Raw genomic sequence first — 22656 nt, forward strand, 5'->3', positions numbered from 1 at the left:
GAAACACCCTTTTAGTTCGGGCGCCACTTTAGAGACATTAGGTATTTTTTTCTGGAAGCAGGCAAGATGAAAAATTAACAACGCCTTTGCTGGGAATCGAACCACGGACCTCTGACAATACCGGCTCAGCATGCAGAACCACTATACCACGAAGGGATGCTAGGAAGGCGGGAGAAATACCTTATAACCTTGTTCTTTATTTTGTTGCATTTATTTATGCCTATATACATACATATAAAAAAAAACATAATAATAGGCTAAAAATTAAAAGCAAAATTTTTAAACCCGTCCTGCACTATAGATATGTGTGTATTGGACGGCAGAATTTAGGGAAGTTGAAATTTTTGGAATTTGGGAAAGCACCGAGTGTCAAAATTAAGGGATGAGAAGTATTTATGATTTAGGGAAAGCACTGGGATCCAAAGTTTAGGCATGGTTAAAATTTAGAACTTACAAAAGCGCTTTGCAGCAGAATTTAGGACCTGTAGAGGCGATACCAGGCGGTTTCAAGCGCCAGCCCTAGATAAAGCCTTAAGTATATATGTGGGAGTTTATTTATTCAGGACTCATATTAGTTTGAAGCATGTGCAAGAAATAAACGTAGGTATAGTAAAAAACTAAACTATTACAATTCAGGCTTAATTCAGAACGCTATAGGAGCAGACAAAATTTAGCGAAACCACTTGGGTTTCGTTTGCCAATCTTGTGATACATAGCCAATAACGTATAACACACGCTATTAAGTTAGGCTAAAATTATCATTACTGATTCTAAGGCATTTTAAATTAATGTAGCAGACTGCGCTGCTCCCTGACCTTCTAATTTGACCCAGTTTATTAATTTTCGCAGACTGTTATTATTACAGAAATTTTATAAAAACTAAGCTTGAACTTTCGATTATGTCGAAAAGAGTTTCCAATTCTGGAGTTACAAAAGGGATCTACAAAGCGAAACCATGTTTAGAAGTCCATTAAACAAAATGTGGAATTGCTGCAAAAAATGCATACAGGCATATTCGTCTTAAAATTATGTGAGGAGTATGGCATTGGAAAGTCCACTGTATATGACACAAGAAAAAAGAAAAAGGAACTTTTTGAATTTTTTGTGGGAGCATCTTAAACAACTTGCATTGAACGAAATGTTTAATAAAGTAAACAAATATTAAGCTTTCTTTTGTAAATTTTGATACCCTTTAGATCATAATTGTTCTTTATTTCATAAATTACAATTTCATAATTTTAATTGTATAATTTCTGCATGCCATCTTACCAGATTTAAATTGATGATCTATTATTAGGGGGACCAAAAAGTAATGTCGTTTCTACGCATGTCGACAACAACGATAGACAACAACATGCTAAGGGCAGAAGTGGACGCAAATCAATGTCAAACAATCGAGGAACTGTCAAACACTCTTAACCAACCTTGGTCGACCAAAAACATTTAAAGCAGAATGGAAAAATAAGCAAAGCAGGTGTTTGAGTCCCCCATAATCTGTCCGAAGAGAACAAGGCCAACCTATCCATCACACGCAATGTATTGCTTCAACGGCACCATACAGAACCATTTTTTGATCGCTTGATTAGTGGAGACAGAAAAATAAGTCCTATATGATAATCCAAAACTCAAAAGGCAGTTTTAATAGGGGTTACAAAGGGTTTACATCCCGAAAAGGCACTTCTGGGTATTTGGTGGAGTATTCGTGGAATTGTTCATTTTGAATTGCTGAAATCTGGAAAAACTGTTAATGTAGACCTTTATTCTGAACAATTGGATCTAGTGAACCAATCTTTAATTGGAAAATATCCGGCGATTGTCAATGGAAAAGGCGTCATTCTGCAACACGACTGTGCAAGACGAACACTGGAAAAACATAATGAATTGGGGTGGGAGGTACTGCCTCACCCACCATATTCGCCCGATATCGCACCCTCGGATTTCCATTTATTCCAATCCCTACAACATTTTCTTAGTAACAAAAAATTTCAAAATTTTGATGATGTCCAAAATGCCATCTTGAGATATTTTACTCAAAAACCAATTGATTTTTATTGATCTGGGATTGAAATCTGCATACTAGATGGCAAAAGGTTGCTGATAACGAGGGTGATTATATTATTGCTTAAAAATAAAAACTTGTTACAAATTTATTTGTTTGAATTTAATGTAAGAAAGCAACATTACTTTACAGCCCCCCACAGGATTTGGAAATATCCCAAATCCGGAATCGGCTAGTGCGGATTTCGAACTTTGTACTGTATTTATTAATACTATATGAAGAGATACTTTTTTAAATTATAAAAAATATTGCTTAAATTTTTAATGCATTTTATTCTCACTTTTTTGAAGTGTTTGTAAGAGTAAATTTTTAATTTTGCAATGTTATTGTCTGTTATTTTACTTCAATATTTATAATTAAATTTTATATACAACAAAATTTATTTTGTAGATTTCAAAATTGTGCATCATATACATATTTAATACTTCTAAATATGTCAAACAATACATAAAAAGTATTATAAATTAAACATGCTTATCTTCTACTACAGAAATGTTTAACAGCAACAAAATTTAATTATAAGATTTTTCTTTTCTTTCATGTTTGCAGCAAATGCAAGAAATAAAAATAATTCTGAAGATGTTTTTTATGTTGAAAGGTATCTAGTGGCATTAACTGCATAAGATACTTTTAAGCAAGTTGTAGCTTATATTTAAAAGAGTCGCTGATATTATCATCCAAGACTCATATTTTCAAACTACAGTAAATTTTTTTATAAACATGAGGTTTAGAATAATCACTTTCCTAAAAATCAAATAATGACACAAACATCCAGTTCTTAGGAGCCTGAATTAATCAGAATCACAGAAATTCAGTGGTTATGTAGAAATTATCCACAGCAGGACAACTCAGAAAGTTCTGGGGACAAGTAAAACATGCACCAAAAATTTTGGAATCATTTGCCATGATCTTTATTAAATAAATTTAAGATGATTTCTGAAAATAAAAATTCAACTTTTTTTAAAATTAAATACTGGAAAGCACTTTCCTGTTTTCTCACATGTGCTTAAAATTCTAATTTAGAATGCAGTTGTCAAGAACTGAATTTATTGCCTATGAAAAAATATTTCATTTTCAGATTAGATATAAAAGAATTTTTTTACCTCAGTAGTACATAGAGACTTCAAACTGCAAAATGTCCTGCAAAAAAGAAATAAAAATGCATTTCAATAGTCAGTACATAACAGAATATGCTATACAATATTTACATATAAGTTGCTTCAAAGGACTAAACTGGGAAGTAAATTTCTTCTGAAATTTAAGATGAATATGAAGAAGGTATACAATAAATAATTATGAAACTAAATTGAAGACCTTTAACTAAGAATTTAAACATGCTGCTAATTAATGTATACAGAATCATAGCCTTTAGTGCAGTAATAAGGAATAGCAAATGTAATAAACAGTAACTCTTTAATCAACACTAAGAAAACTGCTGAAACTGAACATAAAACACTAAGTTAATAATTTCAGAAACAGTTACAAAAAAATAATTGTTTAAAATCTTTACATATAACAACATAACACTGTTGGGCATAATAACAATTCAGCCTTTTAGGGCATAGTATATGCAGCAGAAAAGGTTTGAGATGGCACACAATTTGCTCTCAGTTCAGTTTTATATCCCTTTGGCCAGTGAAGGCAAACTCATTAGTCAACAGAGTCAATTATCAACAGTTCAGCACTGTATTTATTAATACTTGTATTCTCTTTTCAAGTATCTTCTTCCATTCATTCTCTGCATATGTCCAAACCATCTTATACCTTTCTCAACACTACATCTTTTTTCGCTCCACAACACTCCCTAAAATTAACTCAATATTTCAGTTTTTAAGTCTTAGTTAAACTATATATATATGTCGAATAAAACTTGATATTATACTTAATAACGATACTATTTTATTGATAAAAGAGAATTGCAATATATTGAAAAACTTGAATCGCAATAATGACTAACAAAACACTAATGTAAACAATGGCCTTGCATCTTCTTGAAAAGTTTGCATTTTGTATGTTGTTTTTCATTTTAAGCCTTATTACAAGTTTTCATGAATAAGATGACTTCTCTATTTACTCTTGACAAAAAGTTCATGCTTGAAAATTATTGATCGTATGAATATGTAGACTCGAATAAGAAAAACATCAAACGTTAGTTTTTTAAGCTGATTACATGAGTCGGGAATAATATTATTCCACATGTTTTCCTTCTCCAGATTACTTGTGCTGTGAACTAAGCACACATTTATTTTTCTCCAATGTTTCTACATCAGCACTTAAAATGTTCAAATTTCAAGTTTCATAATTTTTTTTTTTTTTTTTTTTAAATTCAGCAATTGATTTCAGAGTTGCCAATGTGAATATTAAACAGAGAAATGCAATTCCGTTGCACTAGTATTAAGAGGTTTTTTAACAAAGGCTAATGTTGCTTTGCTGATTCAGAATTCCTGAAACCTGCTGAGAAAAACTTCTGTCATAAAACTGTTGTTTTGAAATGGCAAATGTCAATATTAGATCTATTTTCTTGAGAATGTTTCAACAGGCTTGGAAAGTGAACCAAAGTTTCTGTTTCAAAAATCTTGAGCAGAAAGAGATAATTTGCTTTCAAATGAAATAACTTCTTCCAACATCAGAAAAATTGTGTTTCCTCTTCCCTATAGGAGGTTCGAATCCCGCGAACGGGCTGGCTGCATGGGCGTTTTCGTGGTTTTCCCCATGTGTAACATGTTAAAAACGAGCCAGTTTCCCTTAGAAAGTCCTCCACGAAGGCATCCCTCCTCTTAGGCAGATAGCCCTCGAGGCTTTGCCATAATCACACACACACCTCTTCCCTATAGTTTTTTGATTAAGCTGATTTAGATGAGATGTAACGTCTACCATAAAATAAAATTTTTGGATCTACTGATCATTCATTAGTTCTGGATTATAAACACTCATTTCAAGGAGTAATGCTTTAACTTCTGTTAATAAGGATGCAAAACATTTCAAAACATTTCCTCTTGATAACCAACGCACTTTATTATTCAGCAGAAGATCTGAGTACTCGCTCTCCATTTCAACTAAAAATTCTTTAAACTGGCGATGATTAAAAGCTGTAGTAATAATGAGGTTAACAATAATATAATTATGAATTCCATAACTTTGCAAATTTCTTCTGGAAATGTCGAGCACAAAGCGCTTCTTGATGAATGATACAATGGTAAGTAAGATCTTGTCACTGATTTTTCCTTTCAAAATAATAACAAAAACGTTTCTTACCCCGGTCATTCTTTTCGCCCTGTTTGTTGCAACTGAGACAAGTTTATCAAGATTTGGTGATCTACCAGGAGACCAGAAGAAAAAGCAGAGTTGGCAGCTGTGGTTTATAAATATAAAAAACTATTTTTATTCGAATCCTGGTATATACCAACATTTTCTGTACTTTTTTTGGTTTAATTTATAAAGTAAGTTCAAAAGCAATCTAAATAAATATATATATGCATTTTTCAAGTACTGAAAAGGAAGGGCATGATGGGAATGATCTTCTAGCAATGGTGAAAGGGGTGGAATAGGGCAAAATAGGTTGAGAACCACAATGTTAGATCTTTTAAGTATTAGTTAAAAAAAAAATAAGTTTGAACCTTTACACGGCATTTAATTATTATTAAATGAAATTTGTTTACATCCAATTAGAATTTCGGAACACTTCCGCAAAGAACCCGGCAAATGTAAACATCGCCAACTTTGGCGATAATAGTTCAAACCTGGTAATCCGGCAGATTCAACCTATTCGCTTGTAAGAAGGTTGCAACCATTCCTCTAACGTTCATTTTGTTGAATTATCACCGTCATTGTTCGCATTTGCCAATTTAAATTATTCTTCACTTATTTATTATTATTTTTTTTGTATTTTCACGTTATTATTTATGAACTTTTAACAAATAGATAGAAATATTTTCATATAATAAAGGAAGTTTTCGGTGACAGATGCTAGTTTGTGGAAGAAAATATGGCGGGAGAGGGGTTAATGATAATTGGTAACATGGCTGTTAACGTAGCGTTAAGCACACAGAATCATGAGGTTTCCAACCGATAAAATATTTTGACTTCATCACCTGCCAAAATATGCATTTTAAATAATTAATTAAGTAATGTTTTTATTATTGGTATGGTCATCTAAAATTATGAGAAAAACAATATTTATGGCTTAAAACTTTAACCAGATAATATATTGTTAATGCTTTTCCAACAATAACATTTGAGAAGATTTCAGGTGTGACACACAAAGAGATGATTAAACTGAAATAAAAAGTATTATTGATTCTCTAAAATGACAGAATAGTTTTATGGATACTCAAAGTCATCAAAATTAGCAAACCACTACTTGTGTAATGAATCCAAGTGCAAATGACTCTTCAAAAGTTTTATTAACAATGCTACTGAATAGAATTTCAATACTGAAAATTATTGGCACTGTCAAATATACTATGAAAGACAGGCAGTTGTTTCAACATAAAATGCTTTAAACTGTTTACAAGTAAATTGATAAAAATAACATTGAAAAACTGTTTATGTAAAATGGATGTATTAAAAGTCATGCATTCATTAATTTATTACAGGCACATGGCTCTTATTGAACTAAGACTGTCACTGAATGATTGTTTGGAATCGACATTTCTTGCTGTCTGAAACCTACTTCACCTATGATGTAAATATGCAGTTGTGGTTCTCACTGACATAAAGTTTAGCCACTCCTGATCGATTATACATGTCTACTGTATTTATACCTATTATACTAATTATCAGATACAATTTTGAGAATATCAACAAGCAAAACACTTAAAAATTTAAAAAAGACACTTGTAGTAGAAATATTAATATTCTATATGAATTATGGAAAGTACATGTAATGAATAATACCATGACCAAACACTTAAAAAAAAGAATAGATTAAGTATTTCCTACCTCGATACTTGAGAAAGCAATCCTGTTACACAACACATAGTTAACTTTTGATTACATGATATTACATATTACATATTTAGTCCTACGAGTGGTTAAGAAGGCTGAATAGTGGTAGTTCAATCTCGGCTCAAATCCTGAAAAACGAGCTGGTTGTGCAGGTTATTTTTTTCGTATGTGTTTTGTGAATTTTGTGACATTTTCGTGGTTTTCCATGAGCCTATTTACCCTAGAAAATATTCACAAAAGCATGCCTTTTTCAGCTAGCTCTCACATGCTTTGTATATTGAATTAAGTACACACAAACCCTTCTTAATTTTAAAATGATAAAGTTATTAAGTTCACATTACATGCAACGAAGCTTTTTACAAGCCAGGATACTTTCTTTAACAATTACAGTGCTAATTAGTGCTGTACTTCTCAGTTATATGTGAAATAACATCTCAGTGTCACTGCTTGTGACACATTTGTTTCACTTAAGTCTTCTTATGAAGTCATAAGCATGAAATAAACAAAACAATAACATTTGAGAAGATTTCAGGTGTGACACACAAAGAGATGATTAAACTGAAATAAAAAGTATTATTGATTCTCTAAAATGACAGAATAGTTTTATGGATACTCAAAAACTCATGGTTATGCATGAAAAACCTAATCCATACATCCTTGGTGACTGATATTAACATAGTTTTTATGCTGCATTTGTGAACTACGCGGTTAAATTGAGTGAAATTGTGACTAAATTTCAGAAGACTTATAAAATTATGGTGTGAAAATTTAAATGTGAAATTAAAATCAAGGATACATTGGACAGAACAATCAAAAAAGAAATGTTGTCCATAAATATATTAATAATAATTAATGATAAAATGGACATTTAAAATATTCATATAATAAATATATACAATTAGTGTAATTAAAATAAATATATGCATTTAAAAATGATCTAACTTGGACCATATTTGCAATTTTTGTAATGTTATTAAATATGGACTTTAAATAAAATTTTTAGCAGCATACATCATTTGGGTTTGTTTAAATTATGGAAAAGCATGGGAGAGATATCTGCCTAAAAGAAAAGATGCCTTCAAGGAGGTCTTTCTGAAGGACACTGGTTTGAATCCACGTTACATATTGGGAATACCATGAAAACAATCATACAACTTGCCCATTAGCTTGGCTAACTAAACTACCTTGTTGTTTGACTTCTGAATCAGTACCAGAGTTCAGTCACTTTACTGTTTAGCTGCTGCTGAGCTGTATATCAGTTGCAAAGCAGTGCACAAAAAATGATATATTCCTTGGTTCTCGTTATGAGTTACACAGGGTTCATAGCCACATTTTAGTTAAAAAAATAAGCACTTTTCAAGCACATTTTAAGAAAAAAAATAAGCACCTGTCTAATGACATTATACACAACTGCATAACCTTAATTAGACTTGTAATTTAAAATATGAGAAATGCAGTATTTATTAAGAGAGAATAAGCATTACCTCAACCATGGAAAATAATTACTTTTTTTTTTCCCTTTAAATTTTAAATAACAGTTCAATTTACAGAACTAGTTTACAATGAGAGAAAAAAAAAAAAAAAAACTATGCAGAACTAAACTATATTACAAGATTTAATGATGAAATTTCAGTTCAAAATAGAGAAAATAAATAATAATAAGGCATATTTATTGTATTTGCTTGGAACCTAATAATAAATACAATTTATTTTTCCACTCATATTAATATTTAAATAATTTAAATCTAAATTCTGAATATTTTCTAAATTTTCATTGTATATCAGTTTTCTCTTAACAGATATTGCAAGCAAAGTAATTTAAGTAAAAAAGAGGAACATTTCTGAAATCAGAAGACAGAAATTTGCTTCATGCAGTCATCCTTTAACAGTAAAAGCTTAACTAAGCCGCATACTTGGAAACTGGCGAATATTCGGACAGTTGAGCGTAACTTGAAAAAGAGGAGCGGAGGGGGGGGGGGTTGACTGTAGCCACTTTTTAGATTTTTCCGCTAAATAAATGCTTTTGACATTTTGATATGTGAATCATATAAAAATAAACCAATGGAACTGAAAAATATTCTGCTTAGCAAGCACAGTAAAACTCTTTTAAGTGTTCATAAACAAATCTCAAACAGAACATCAAAATTAATTAATTAATTATCTCTGCGAAATATCGCAAACGTTATTGCACAATACGTGTGCCATAATTCTTCCCTACGTGATATTACGCAATCGGAATCAACAGCTGCTGAAATTGGGAGAATAAAGAACTAAATATGAGTAACTGGGGTGTTTTTCATTCTAATTTTCAACAGACGGCGTTAAATTTCCGCAACAGAATCATTCTTCGCTTGGGTTGGTAGACCACAGAACTTTTAGTCCTATTCAATCCAGATTGGAAAGTGACAAAAAAAAAAAAAAAAGTCCGTTGCTTGTTTTGCAGCGAACTTGTAACAGTTTCAATATTTGAGATTTTGCGGAGAAAGGGGAGAACCTCCCAATCTTCGCACTATATAATGTATTGGCCAAAAAAAATTAAATTATTTTGACTATTCGATTACTTTCCCTTTATTTAAGCCATTCCGAGTATTATTCCTAAAACGCTGTGTTAAAATACAACCATTTTTGGAAGTTTACTATACTTCAGCAGTTACTGCAACTGTTATTATAAACATTCATACATATACTCATAATATAAGCATAATGATCATAATAAACACAAATATGAACTGACCAAGCGGAACGAGAATGCAAATTATTAAGATCTGGATAGAAATTTAAACGTGTATAGTATTTGGGTGAGAGGAAAAGAATGCCGAATGTACCGAAATTTTCTACTGCTTTTGCAATTCTTTGACCAATATAACGACGGGCACCTGTCTGTACTCTTTGTGCGCACCAAAGGTTATGTTAATGCAGAGAAAGGGGGAAAAGCTATTTCCGGGAGTATGATTCACCACCTGACATTTAATATTAAGAAAAGTTGTTTATTTAGTTTCGGCTTTGGTAGGGGGAAAATAGCGCGTTCATTAAAAAAAAAGCACTAAAAGCAAAAAATAAGCACTAAAAACAAAAAAATAAGGGCTTTAAAGAAAAAGTAAGCACCTATAAGGGCCTTTATATTTTATTTTCAAATATAAGCACTTATAAGCACTTATAAGGACCGCTATGAACCCTGGTTACATGCAAAAAAGCAAGTCTTAATAAAAATCAATATGCCAAATGTAAAGTTAATATGTTGGTTTTTTCGTGCAATACATGAACATATACATAAAATTTAAAAAAATAAGTCAGAGCAGAATATAATTTATTACTAAAAAAACTTTTATGTAATCAGTTGCAATTAAGTTTCTATTTAAATGAGAATATCTATTCATTTCATTTATGCGATCATAATGGATTTTCAATCGTAGTTTTGGAAGTACTTTAAAATTATGCAATGAAGATATTAATCGTAAATTCACAATTTCTTTAGAAACTGCACTGTTAAAAACATAAATATTTTGGAATTTTATAATACTGAAAGATATTCAAAGACAGATCTCAATTTTCCCAAGAAATTGCCAAGAAAAAGGGTCATTATTACAAAGCTCAATATTACATGATTTTTCTACTTCCATTAAGCTTTACATATTGTTTTCTGTGCTAACTTGAATTAAATACAAATTTATTTTCGTGCATCGTGTTTAACCAGTTAATTTTGAATTTTCACTTTCGTATGCTTAATATATTGTTTTCTCTGCTAACGTGAATTTATGTTACTTATTCTTTAATTACTTTGATTATATTCTTTAAATATCATGTTTACGCGGCTTACTTCCATGTGTTTTAATATCTCATAACCAACGCCCATCAACCATAGGTGAACTTGGCGAGTAAAACAGCAACGGCGCCAACGGGTTCTCTGTGGATGAAAATTCAGAATTTCTAAATCAATCAAACACATTCATGAAAACAAGCAATTTCAAAAGTCATTATAATAACAGTAGTCAAGAAAGCATAAAGTTACCAGCAAGAAATCTCTAACAAAGTTAAAGATCATCCATATAATCCAATTGCTATATTAATCAAAATAAATAAGAAATTCAGTACAAAGTCTGAAATCCAGACGTCCATTATCCGAAATGATCTAAAATCCGGACCTCAAAACCACCAACAACATTTTTCTCCTAAGTTTTACGCATGCACATTTGATTCCACCCCCCTCCGAGCATAATAAAACATCTGGAGTGTGCCAATTCTTAATTTCACTTTGACACTAAATGAAATACATTGTTATTGAAGAAACAAACCTTTTAGCATAAATATGTACGATCAGGATCAGTAACTTGGTTTCATTCCTGCGTATCCGCTTTATGGTACACATCTCAAACTGAAACATTCCACATAGATACATCATTGATCTGACGCCAACCTTGGGAATCATTATTTATTATACTTTCCTTTCATCACCGCATGTTTATCAAAACATGACAACTTCAGTAATGACTCATGTAGCGATGCCTAAACAATTTTTGGTACTTTTCCGTTTTGCCGGCGCAAGCGATAAAGTCGCCAATAATGGTACAATCGATGCCAAAAGGAATATTCTCGCTGGTAACCTTTTACGCCTCATTTTCAAAACAAGTCGCAGCTTTTTCTTATCAGATTGATTGGTTTTTTCAATACTGGCATATAATTACATAGAATTTTTATCAGATAGTTCAGTTTTATGTCTAAGGCCATTTTCAGTAGTTAAGTCAATTAGGATGCAATCACAGCTCTTACCCGAAGCCGAAAATATAGAAAAGGTAAAGTCATGGGTTAAATTCATCAATTCTAATAAGGATACATTAGCGAAGTAAAGCACTGCAGTTTTACATAATTTCTAAGTAAGCTATTCGTACGAATTGAAATATTTCTTGCATTTAAACTTGTGTTCCAAATTAAGATTTAACTTGAAATTAATGTAGATAATTACTGAGAGCATTAGATTTTTGTAGAGTAGTTTACGTGAGATGAGATAGCTTGGGGTCACGTGATATAAACCGGCGAATTAGGATTTTGAACCATGAAAGCATAGTAAATTCTTAAATTAATGTCTTTTTACAAATTTATTGTCTTTATTTATCGGCTTTTTATAAAGTTTTAAGTGATATTAAAATGTTTATGCCTTCAAAAAATGAATTCTTAGAACTAAGATTTTTTTAATATTTTTTATGTGTATACTGTCTGTTGTCGCCAATAAAGTCTGCTTGGCGAGATTTGCGCCGGCGAAACGGAAAAGTACCCAATTTTTCTTGTTAGTAATTGAATAATAAAGGTGTATGGTAACCTTATATGTTGACATTACGCTTGGCGATGATTACAGATTTAAGTTAAATGTGCTAAAAAAATGTTTACGAGGAAACATTTACCAAACATTTCTTTCCATGTGATAAAAATAGATTTTGTTGATGATACTCACAGACTCAAAGATTAAATTTATGGCTATTTGAATTAAGAATAATTGATTTGTTATTCACATAAACCCAGAACCAGCACCAGGGCTCGTATGGCTGCAGAGACTCGGAGAATTTAGGACCCACAGAGACTGCATCAGGCGGTAAGATATCTAGCGCCGGCCTTCAATAAGGCTGAAATATATGTGGGAATTTATTTATTCAGAACTCTAATAAGCCTTAAGCACGTGAAAGAAATAGACATAAGTATGATAAATAACAAAACTAATATAATTCAGGCATAATTGTCTCAGTGCGTGATAGAAGCAAGATAAAATTTAACAGAACAACTTGTCGTTAGTCGCCAAGCTCATGATGCATAGCCAAATATGTACAGTGAAGGATAGCTAAATTTGATGTGATAGCCACTAATTTTAAAGGTTTTCGGATATAGCAAAACAAAGGCGAAATTTTCCAATTAACGGATTTTGTAAAGAAATGTGGACAAGCTGTAATAAATGAGGATGATATAAAAGAAGTTTTCATTGTGATGACAATCCTTCTCAATCATCAATCAATTAATGAATGGCGAAATCTGTAGTATAGTTCTAGATCCAGAAAATACGCTACTGATAGTGAAGAAAGTGACAGAGAAGTTACTGACAACGAGAAAATTTTGATTGACAAATTAATCGGAATTCTCGAAACAGCAGTTACAGGACTTCAACAATGTAACTAAGCAAAGGATTATGCCTGTCTACAGAATTAAAGAGAATGTATTAGCGCAACAAACGGAGCAACTTAAACAACTTGCATTGAGAGAAATGTTTAATAAGGCAAACAAATCAATATTAAGCTTCTTTTTTTTTTTTTTTTTTTTTTTTTTTGTAAATTTTGATACCCTTTAGGTCATAAATACTTCATTATTTCACGAACTTTATCCATGTACACGTCGATCTATTTTCACTTAAAAAAAAAAAATCCCCGAATTTCACAAAAATAGCATTGTGCACTCTTTTAACTTTATCCATGTACACGTCGACCTATTTTCACTTAAAAAAAATCCCAGAATTGCACAAACTTGCATTGCACACTCCCTTTACTTTGTCCATGTACACATTGATATATTTACACTTAAAAAGTCAAAGGAGCACCAAATTCTACAATATAGGGGAAAAAAATGCAAAATCTCAATAAAATACATTTTAAACCAAAAAATAAAATAACATAGAAAAGAAAAAACATGTTATATATTTAAGCACTACCAAAAGCAAATATTCACTTACCATGATTTTCGAGTTCGCTTCGTACACCCCGAGCCACGTAAAAATCAAAATATCAATCATACTCAAATGACTTTTTTCAAACCAGGTACTCTTTCTGATCGAACACTTCACATAGTGACCATCTGAACTTTTCTTCCTACAAACCCATTCAAATCCATCTAAACGATTTTTACGTTCGACTAGACGCATATCCTTCCTACATACAAAACACTTATAATGGCTACTAAGTAAACCTACATTTACACACCAGTCAATTAAAGCTCTTTTCCCCTTTTGCTCCAAATTGTACAGAAACTTCAAATTAATCTTACTACATTCGGCCATTCTACTGTCTAAAGAATCAAACCAACACACACCACAAAAACGCTTACAAAACATCCCATGATTCAAAATTTCCCAGAATCATGCACCCGATTATGTCACAATAGGGTTTCCATAACATTCAACTACTCAGGCTACCATAAATGAAACAACAACTTGGTGATAAATCAAACAACAACTTCACCATAATACAAGGGGTACCTTAAAGTCTACTCTACCCCAATTTTTTTACTTGCTATTTTCAAGTTGGCAATTTTGAGAAACGTGCGGAGCAGTGGGTGATTCTGCACTCTCCCAGTTTGTCGCAAGGGCTCTTATAGGATTTTACCCAAATTTTAATTAACATAATCTAATATTTTAAAGTTGCAATTGCATAACATTATGGGAAGAAACGTATTCATGGAAAGGTTGTTTCACATTACGGAAAGCTTCTATCAATCTACAACTTTTATTTATTTTTAATTAAAACAAATTTTAAGACTATTTAACAGGAAGAAAGAAATAAAATAGAATGGAAATATCCCCATTATAAATAATCAATAAAGATCCTGAATTATTAAAAAAAAGTGTGGAAATTTTTCTCTTCCTAAATATTTAACATTACTGGATAAATAGTAGCATTTAGGCTGATTAGCATATTTCAGCTAAATATCCACTGTATCCTTAATTCTTACTCATCTATTACAATATAAATATACCTAAGTTTGAAAAATAATATTAGGTACTTTTCCGTTTTGCCGGCACAAACGATAAAGTCGCCAATAATGGTACAAGTGATGCCAAACGGAATATCTTCGCTGGCAAACTTTTACCCTTCATTTTCAAAACAAGTCGCAGCCATTTCTTATCAGATTGATTGTTTCTTTCAATACTGACATACAATTACATAGAATTTTTACAAGATAGTTAAATTTTTTGCCCTAAGACCATTCGCGGTAATTAATTACGATGCAATCACACCACTCACCTGAATGCAAAGATATAGAAAAGGAAAATCAAGGGTTAAATTCATCAAATCTAATGAGAATGCACTAGCGAAGTAAAGCACTGCGGTTTTACATAATTTCTGAGTAAGCTATTCGTACGAATTAAAATAATTCTTGCATTTGAACTTGTATTCCATAAGATTTAACTTGAAATTAATGTAGATAATTACTGAGAGAATTATATTTTTGTAGCGTAGTTTACATGAGATAAGATCACTTGGGGTCACGTGATATGAACCGGCGAATCAGGATGAAAGCAAAGTAAATTCTTAAATTAATGTCTTTTTACAAATTTATTGTCTTTATTTATTGGTTTTTTACAAAATTTTAAACCATACTAAAATGCTTATGCCTTCAAAATAAAAAATTCTTAAAACTAACATTGGTTAAATTTTTTATGTGTATACTGTATGTTGCTGCCAATAAAGTCTGCTTGGCGAGATTTGCGCCGGCGAAATGGAAAAGTACCCAATATTATAATTAAATTGTCTTGGACTAAATATCTCACAAGATTAGTAAAGTTCTGCTTCAAGTAAGAGAAAAGCAGTTATGTAATTAATTGATAATACTGTATTATATTCTACAAGACATCTTTGTGTGTTTTCCAAGAGGTTTCACCTTTCAAATTCTGCCCTGCTTCAGAAAATATGTTATAGTGTCAAAAGCTGTTAAATACATGATTTTAGAAATTTTCAGAAAGATCATTTCAAAAATTTGGTTAATCTTTGGAACATGGTAACAGGTAGTTTGGTGACATTTTGGTAAGGTGATAAAGGTTACTAGCTAGGATTTTAGCAATAATCTGAGAAGTACACAGTTCGAATCACAGATTATTTTGTCTCAGAGAAATGAGAGATCATGAGACATGTCATGTGACATTTTCCGGAAAATTCCAAACAGGATTTTAGCTAATAAGCACTTAGAAACAATTTCGCTGCTAAAGTGCAGAATCGCCCACTTATTTGTTTGGTGCTTTTTACAAGAGTAAGAAGAATTGGATTTTTGTAATTTTTTTTTTTTTTTTAATTTTTATTTTTTAAGTGAAAATAGGTCAATGTGTACATGGATAAAGTCATTTTTGTGTGCGCAATACCAGTGTGCACAATGCCATTTTTGTGCAATTCTGGGATTTTTTTAAAGTTATAATAGGTTGATGTGTACATAGATATCGTGTATATGCAATTCTTAAAAACGCAGCAAGCAGTGGGCGATTCTACACTTCCTCCCAATTTCGCACCTAATCTTCGTCATGATTAAGCACTTTTGTTCCATAAAAGTTCTAGCATAAGCGTAATTCGGCTAGCAGATTGTTGGAAAAAATTTTGAGTAAAAAAAAAAAAATAAAATAAAACATGGCTTTACTTCGTGAAAACAAAATGGCATCCAAAAAAAAAAAAAAACTAGCAGGTTGCTGTAGCAGGGATGGTCGCCAAAGTTTCGCCAAGTTACCATAATCCGAAGATTCACCAAAAATTTTACTAAAAAATTCCCTTTTTCTACTTGCAAACTAATAACAAATTTAAGAGTTTCTAGTTTATTTACAGTGTGAGCTCCATCTAAGGTATTTTGTGCGTTATGGCATTTTGTCCCATTTTTAACGAGCATTTTAAGCTAAACATACGGTTCTGAAGAATAATGGTCAACTTAATATAACATGTGACATGACGAAAATATAGTCAGCCTATTTTTGAACTTATACTTAACATCTGGATTTATTGTAAAATGAAGACTAAGAAAACGCATAATTCAAGGAAACTAACATTTTATACTTTTAGTTTCGCACATTTAAATATTCTGGCACTTTTTTAGGAAACTACACATATTCGATTACATTTGGATATCAAACATTTTACTTTAATTGTATATTGAATTCCTACATACAAACAGATCACGAATATAAATATTTTCGCTCTAGTGTAGAACTGAGTGCCCCTTCGCTTCACGACAACTTTTTTAAATTTTGGCGATGAAACCTTACTTCTGGTTACCATGATAGTTTTAACTCTGTTTTAGCTTCCTGATTTTATTTAAATGAAAATAGATTGATGTGTACATGGGCAAATTTAAGGCAGTGCGCAATGCCTAGTTTGTGCAATTCTAGGATTTTTTTTTAAGTGAAAACAGATCAATGTGTTCATGGACACAGAGTCTGTACAATTCTTTGACTTCTTATTTTTGTTTTGTGTAGCGACCATCAAGAAATTGTACCTTCCTGGTGCCGATCTTGGCATCAAAAAAAGAATCGCCAAAAAACAAGGGGCACCCAATTGTAAACTTTTACCAATATTTTGTGTATTTGAAAAAATATATATATAAGTGAATACATACACAGCAAGCCTTTTGAAGCGTTCTTCTTCATCACCCGCATCAATATCCATTGAAGTCTCGGAACTTTTAAAAAGAAAAGCACACGGTAAATAACACATTTGTTCATTGGCGCAAACACAACCAGCGAATCAGCTTTACGTTTCAACGTTGCCAAATCGCGCAATTTTCGACAAAACTATGCTGCCAAAATTCATGTGCTTGCGTTTTTGGGAAATTTTCCCTGCTCTATTTTCTTAAACGCACATATGTTAAAATAACTTTTCTATTAAAATTAATTTATAATAAAAAGATCTTGCCCCCCAGATGGTATAGTGTTTAGGAGCTACTCTAATTTTTCATTATTTAATTTCTTCAAATATAATGCAAGACTCTAACATTTGGTGGCAACAGTTTGAAAAGTAACATTTATAATAGTGATTCAACGGGGAGATCAGAGATCATTATTCGTTAAGTAGTGTTCGACCCGAGGGCCTTTACCACTACATGTTTATCAATCCCCTAAGGACCTGTAAAAGTTCGTTAAATTCCATAAACTGGAAAAGTCGTATGCATTTGTAATAAAAGTGCAAAGTCTTCAGTTGCGAAGAAGTTGATCAGGGGTGACGCTGTAGCCTTGGCTACTAATGTTTAAAATTAATTTATGACTAGTAACAGCATGAATTATAAACAAATAGCTAAGTTATTGCATTTTATTTTCCAGCTATCGAAATGCGACGCTACGAGCAACGTTTTGAAACCAAAACCTAGCAATCATGAATCAGAACTAGAACTAGTTGCCATTCAGCATAAAGAAATTTAAATATAAATATGAATATTAACAAAATATTAAAGTTAATTTTATAAAATAATTAAACACATGAACAAATATATGAAATAAAAAATAATTATTTCTCATGCAATAACTGGGCCACTACACTACTCCCCCACCAGTAACTAAGTTACGTTACGAAGATGGAGAAATAGGTAGTAACTAGTATTGCAGTGTTAACCACTATCAAAATAATTTAGTCAGTCCTTGAATCTAACAGGTAAACGTATAGTTCTGCCTGTGCGAGAAGGTTTTTGATTCACATCCGAATTTGAGTCCGGTCTCTGCAAATTACTGTAGTCAGGTTGTATCAACTGAGAATTTTCCTCAGCTAAAATATATGCTGGTTTCAGGCGATCCAGGGATACATTAACATGTTTTCCTTTTGTGCTAATAGTAAAATATTTGTCCTTGCGATCAATAACAGGAAATGGTCCTTCATAAGGAGGTTCCAAAGGTTTTTTTTATCCGATCTATTCGCTGAAACACATGAGAACAAGTTTTTAAGTCTTTATGGACAAATATCTGTTCAGATGAATTTTTACGAATTAGTCTCGGTCCAACAACTTCCATCTGTTTCTGGAGTTTATTAGCAAAAGTCTCCGATGCTGTCTGGATACTTGGTTCGCTGAAAAACTCGCCAGGAAGTCTGAGACTCTGGCCATAAACTACTTGCGCAATAGAATGATTGGTATCTTCTTGAATAGTGCTGTTGAATAGTTTACAAACCCAAAAGTACTGTTGGTAACGTGTCCGTCCAAGATATGTTGTTGTGGGCTTTTAATGCTGTTTTCAATGTTCGATGAAGGCGCTCAACATTGCCATTACACGAGGGGTGGTAGGCAGTAGTGTGTTGTAAATTGATGCCACAGATTTTGGACAAAGCTCGTAATGTATCACTTTTAAATTGGGATCCACGATCACTAATGAGTTTACTTGGCGTTCCGAAACGCGCAATCCAGTTGCTATAAAAGGTTCTTGCGACGTTCTCAGCAGAAATATTTTCTAAAGGAATTGCTTCCATCCAATTCGAAAATCTATCTATGCAAGTAAGACAATAAATATTCCCTTTAGATGGTGGAAGTGGTCCTATGAGATCGATATGGATGACAGAAAATCTTCCTGGTGATACTTCAAACTCACCTAATTTTGTTTTGGTGTGCCGATTGATTTTAGCTTTTTGGCAATGAATGCAGGTTCTTGTCCACAACTGTACATCTTTTTTTATGTTAGGCCAAATGAATTTTGATGTCATTAATTTCATAGTCGATTTTATTCCTGGATGTGATAAACCATGAATTCTTTGAAAGACGTGTTTTCTGAAAGCCTGAGGAATATACGGCCGAACATGTTTAGTTGATGTATCACACCACAAATATTTCCCCGATGGTAGAGAACATTGCTTGAAATTCAAGGAAGTAGTGGTTTGCAAACTCTTCAGTTCTTCATCTTGAGTTTGTTCATCAGCTATTTTATCATAATCTATCGATGAAATTTCATTAACTCTAGATAACGTATCCGCCACAATATTATTCTCACCTTTTAAATATTTGATATCAGTCGAAACCTGGGAGATGTATTGAAGTTGGCGAGCATGTCTAGGTGTTGCTTTGTCAAGTTTTTGACGAAAGGCGAATATTAAGGGCTTGTGATCTGTATAAATTGTAAATACTCTTCCTTCTAGATAATGCTTAAAGTGTCTAACTGAAAGATATATGCTTAATAGTTCTCTATCATAGGTGCTATATTTTTGCTGAGTATCACTTAATTTTTTAGAAAAAAATGCTATTGGCTTCCACGAGGAGTTTTCATATTGTTGCAACACTGAGCCAATCGCCGTATCTGAAGCATCTGTAAATAACGCCAGAGGTAATTCAGAATTGGGAAAAGACAACAGTGCCGTGTTCACCAGGTCATTCTTGCACGTTTCAAACTGTTTTTCAGCTTCTTCAGTCCATTCGATTTTACGTTTGTCCCTCTTTTTAGCTCCCTTGAGATACGCATGTAACAATGCTTGATTCTTCGCTGCATCCTTTATATAACGACGATAAAAGTTAAGTATTCCAAGAAAGGTTCTAAGTTCATGAATTGTTTCTGGTCGTTTGTAGTTAGTAATAGCTTGAACTCTTTCTGGCAAAGGACGGGAACCCTTAGGTGTAATTAGGTAGCCTAGAAACTCGATTTGGGGAACAGCAAAGACAGATTTTGAAACATTAATTCTTAACCCAAATGTATGTAATCTTTCGAAAACTAATTTAAGGTGATTTTCGTGTTCTTCATGGGTACTGGATGCAATGAGTATATCGTCTAAATAGGGAAAAACGAATTCTAATCCTCTAAAGACTTCGTGAATAAATCTTTGGAACGTTGCAGGAGCATTTTTTAAACCGAAACTCATTACATTAAATTCGTATAAACCGAAAGGAGTGATGATAGCCGTTTTACATTTGTCTTCTTCTGCAATGGGAATTTGAAAATAAGCTTTGAATAAATCAATTTTAGAAAAAATATTTGTACCTCTTAAAATATGATGAAAATCTTCAATGCGAGGAATTGGGTATCGATCAGGTATCGTCTGCGCATTCAATCGTCGGTAGTCTCCGCAAGGACGATATGAACCATCCTTTTTCGTAACAAGGTGCAAGGGGCTTGACCACTGGGAGTTTGATGGACGAATTATTCCATTGTCAAGCATAAATTTAAATTCCTCTTTAGCTATAGCTAAGCGTTTTGGATCGAGCTGTCGTGCCTTTGAATAAACGGGTTGACCAACAGTCGAAATAAAATGTGTAACACCATGTTTAATTTGTGTATGAAAAAGGTTAGGTTTAGAAATTTCGGGATATTTCGACAGTAAATCGAAAATTTTTATGGATTTATTTAATGTGGTTACTGAGTAATCACTGGAAATAGCAGCGACATCACACTGGACACAAAGCTGTGTTACGCCATCAATTAATTTTTTCTTATTTATATCGACAAGCAATTTATATTTGTGAAGAAAGTCAGCTCCTAAAATACCTTTTGTGACATCAGCAATTATGAATGGAAACTGAAAATCACGACGTAATCCCAAATCAAGAGTTAGCGTTTTTATGCCATAAGTGGAAATATCTGTGCCATTAGCTGCATACAGTTTATATTCAGTTTTACATTTATTCTGTGAAGTAGCAGGAATTATGCTTACGTCAGCTCCGCTATCAATAAGAAAGTGCAAATTTGATCTTCGGTCACGAACGAATAAACGAAATTTGCGACAATCCTTCATATTTTCTGCAGCAGCGTTTGCCGCTGAACCTACTGCAGATTCGAGTTTTCCTGGTTTTTGAAATCGTTTTTTACCCAAGCACACGGAGGCTTGCATTTCTCTAGAATGAATTTTGCTCCAAAACGAAAGTGATAAAAACAAAATTTGCCAGTAGGGTCATATCGTTTACGAGGTTGGCTTCGAGATCGTGAACGTGAATTACGTAAATCCGAGTCCCTTCGTCTTGAGCGAATGGTTACTTGATCAATTTTTTGTTCAAGAAAGGTAATTCTTTGCAACAAATCATTTGCGGGAACAGAAGGAGCATTAGTACTAAATACTTCTGGTTTCCGATTCATATCACTAATTTTATCTGCCATAGACGCTAACTTGGTTACATCTTCATCACTAACTAATAATATATTTTTATGGAGTCAGGTAGCTTCTCCAGCCATAAAGTTTTGATTAGATTTTCAGACACATCTGTAGTAGCAACTGATCTCAACTTCTGCAAACGTTGGCTTGGTTTCATGTCTCCAAGTTCGATACCAGTAATCAAACGTTTAATCCGTACATTTTCACTTTCTTTGAATAAATGTAATAACCTAATTTTAGCATCCGAATATTTTGTGGCACTATCGTTCGTTACAATGTCCCAAATATTTTCGACGAACTTAGGTTCAAGCTGTGAAACTAAATAATTAAATTTCGTTTCTTCTGAAACGATATTTCTAAGTTTGAACTGAGCTTCAACTTGAAAAAACCATATTTCCGGTTTATCAATCCAAAAAGGAGGTATTTTCACACTCACCTTATGAAGCTCCGGTGACTGTATCGTATCTTTCATAGCAGTTTCAGAAGAGTCATTTGTTGACATTTCGAAAATTAATCAGGGTCACCACGATGTAGCCTTGGCTACTAATGTTTAAAATTAATTTATGACTAGTAACAGCATGAATTATAAACAAATAGCTAAGTTATTGCATTTTATTTTCCAGCTATCGAAATGCGACGCTACGAGCAACGTTTTGAAACCAAAACCTAGCAATCATGAATCAGAACTAGAACTAGTTGCCATTCAGCATAAAGAAATTTAAATATAAATATGAATATTAACAAAATATTAAAGTTAATTTTATAAAATAATTAAACACATGAACAAATATATGAAATAAAAAATAATTATTTCTCATGCAATAACTGGGTTACTACAACGCCATATATCGGCCACAGATGAAGTTTTCGTTGGATAAG

The 22656-nt window shown here is 32.5% G+C and overlaps 1 protein-coding gene and 1 long non-coding RNA gene across 19 annotated transcripts in view; one reads left to right on the plus strand and one right to left on the minus strand.

Moving 5' to 3' along the window:
• Positions 1-6800, plus strand: part of LOC146994996 (uncharacterized) — a 96209-nt gene extending 89409 nt beyond the window's left edge. For 8 of the 10 annotated variants that reach the window (XR_015043429.1, XR_015043426.1, XR_015043425.1 and 5 more), the window contains one exon: positions 6655-6800. This is a non-coding gene — a long non-coding RNA (uncharacterized LOC146994996). Of the gene's footprint in view, positions 1-1297; positions 2386-6654 lie in introns of those variants that run through there. The other 2 variants (XR_015043428.1, XR_015043427.1) reach the window with 1 other exon arrangement.
• The window catches only part of LOC146994994 (uncharacterized), a 183782-nt gene extending 166221 nt beyond the window's left edge, over positions 1-17561 (minus strand). For 5 of the 9 annotated variants that reach the window (XM_085825018.1, XM_085825013.1, XM_085825008.1 and 2 more), the window contains exons 1-2: positions 17348-17561; positions 3163-3199 (exon numbers count right to left, since the gene is read on the minus strand). In XM_085825018.1, the coding sequence (XP_085681144.1) occupies positions 3163-3199; positions 17348-17445 (135 nt within the window). In that variant the 5' untranslated portion in view covers positions 17446-17561. Of the gene's footprint in view, positions 1-3162; positions 3200-10823; positions 10911-17347 lie in introns of all 9 variants that reach the window. The other 4 variants (XM_085825014.1, XM_085825009.1, XM_085825011.1 and 1 more) reach the window with 3 other exon arrangements.
• Positions 17562-22656: the final 5095 nt, after the last annotated feature.

This window comes from Stegodyphus dumicola, chromosome 10 (genome assembly GCF_044657685.1).
Source record: "Stegodyphus dumicola isolate Sdum_Otavi_A_Nest chromosome 10, ASM4465768v1".
NCBI classification, from domain to species: domain Eukaryota; kingdom Metazoa; phylum Arthropoda; class Arachnida; order Araneae; family Eresidae; genus Stegodyphus; species Stegodyphus dumicola.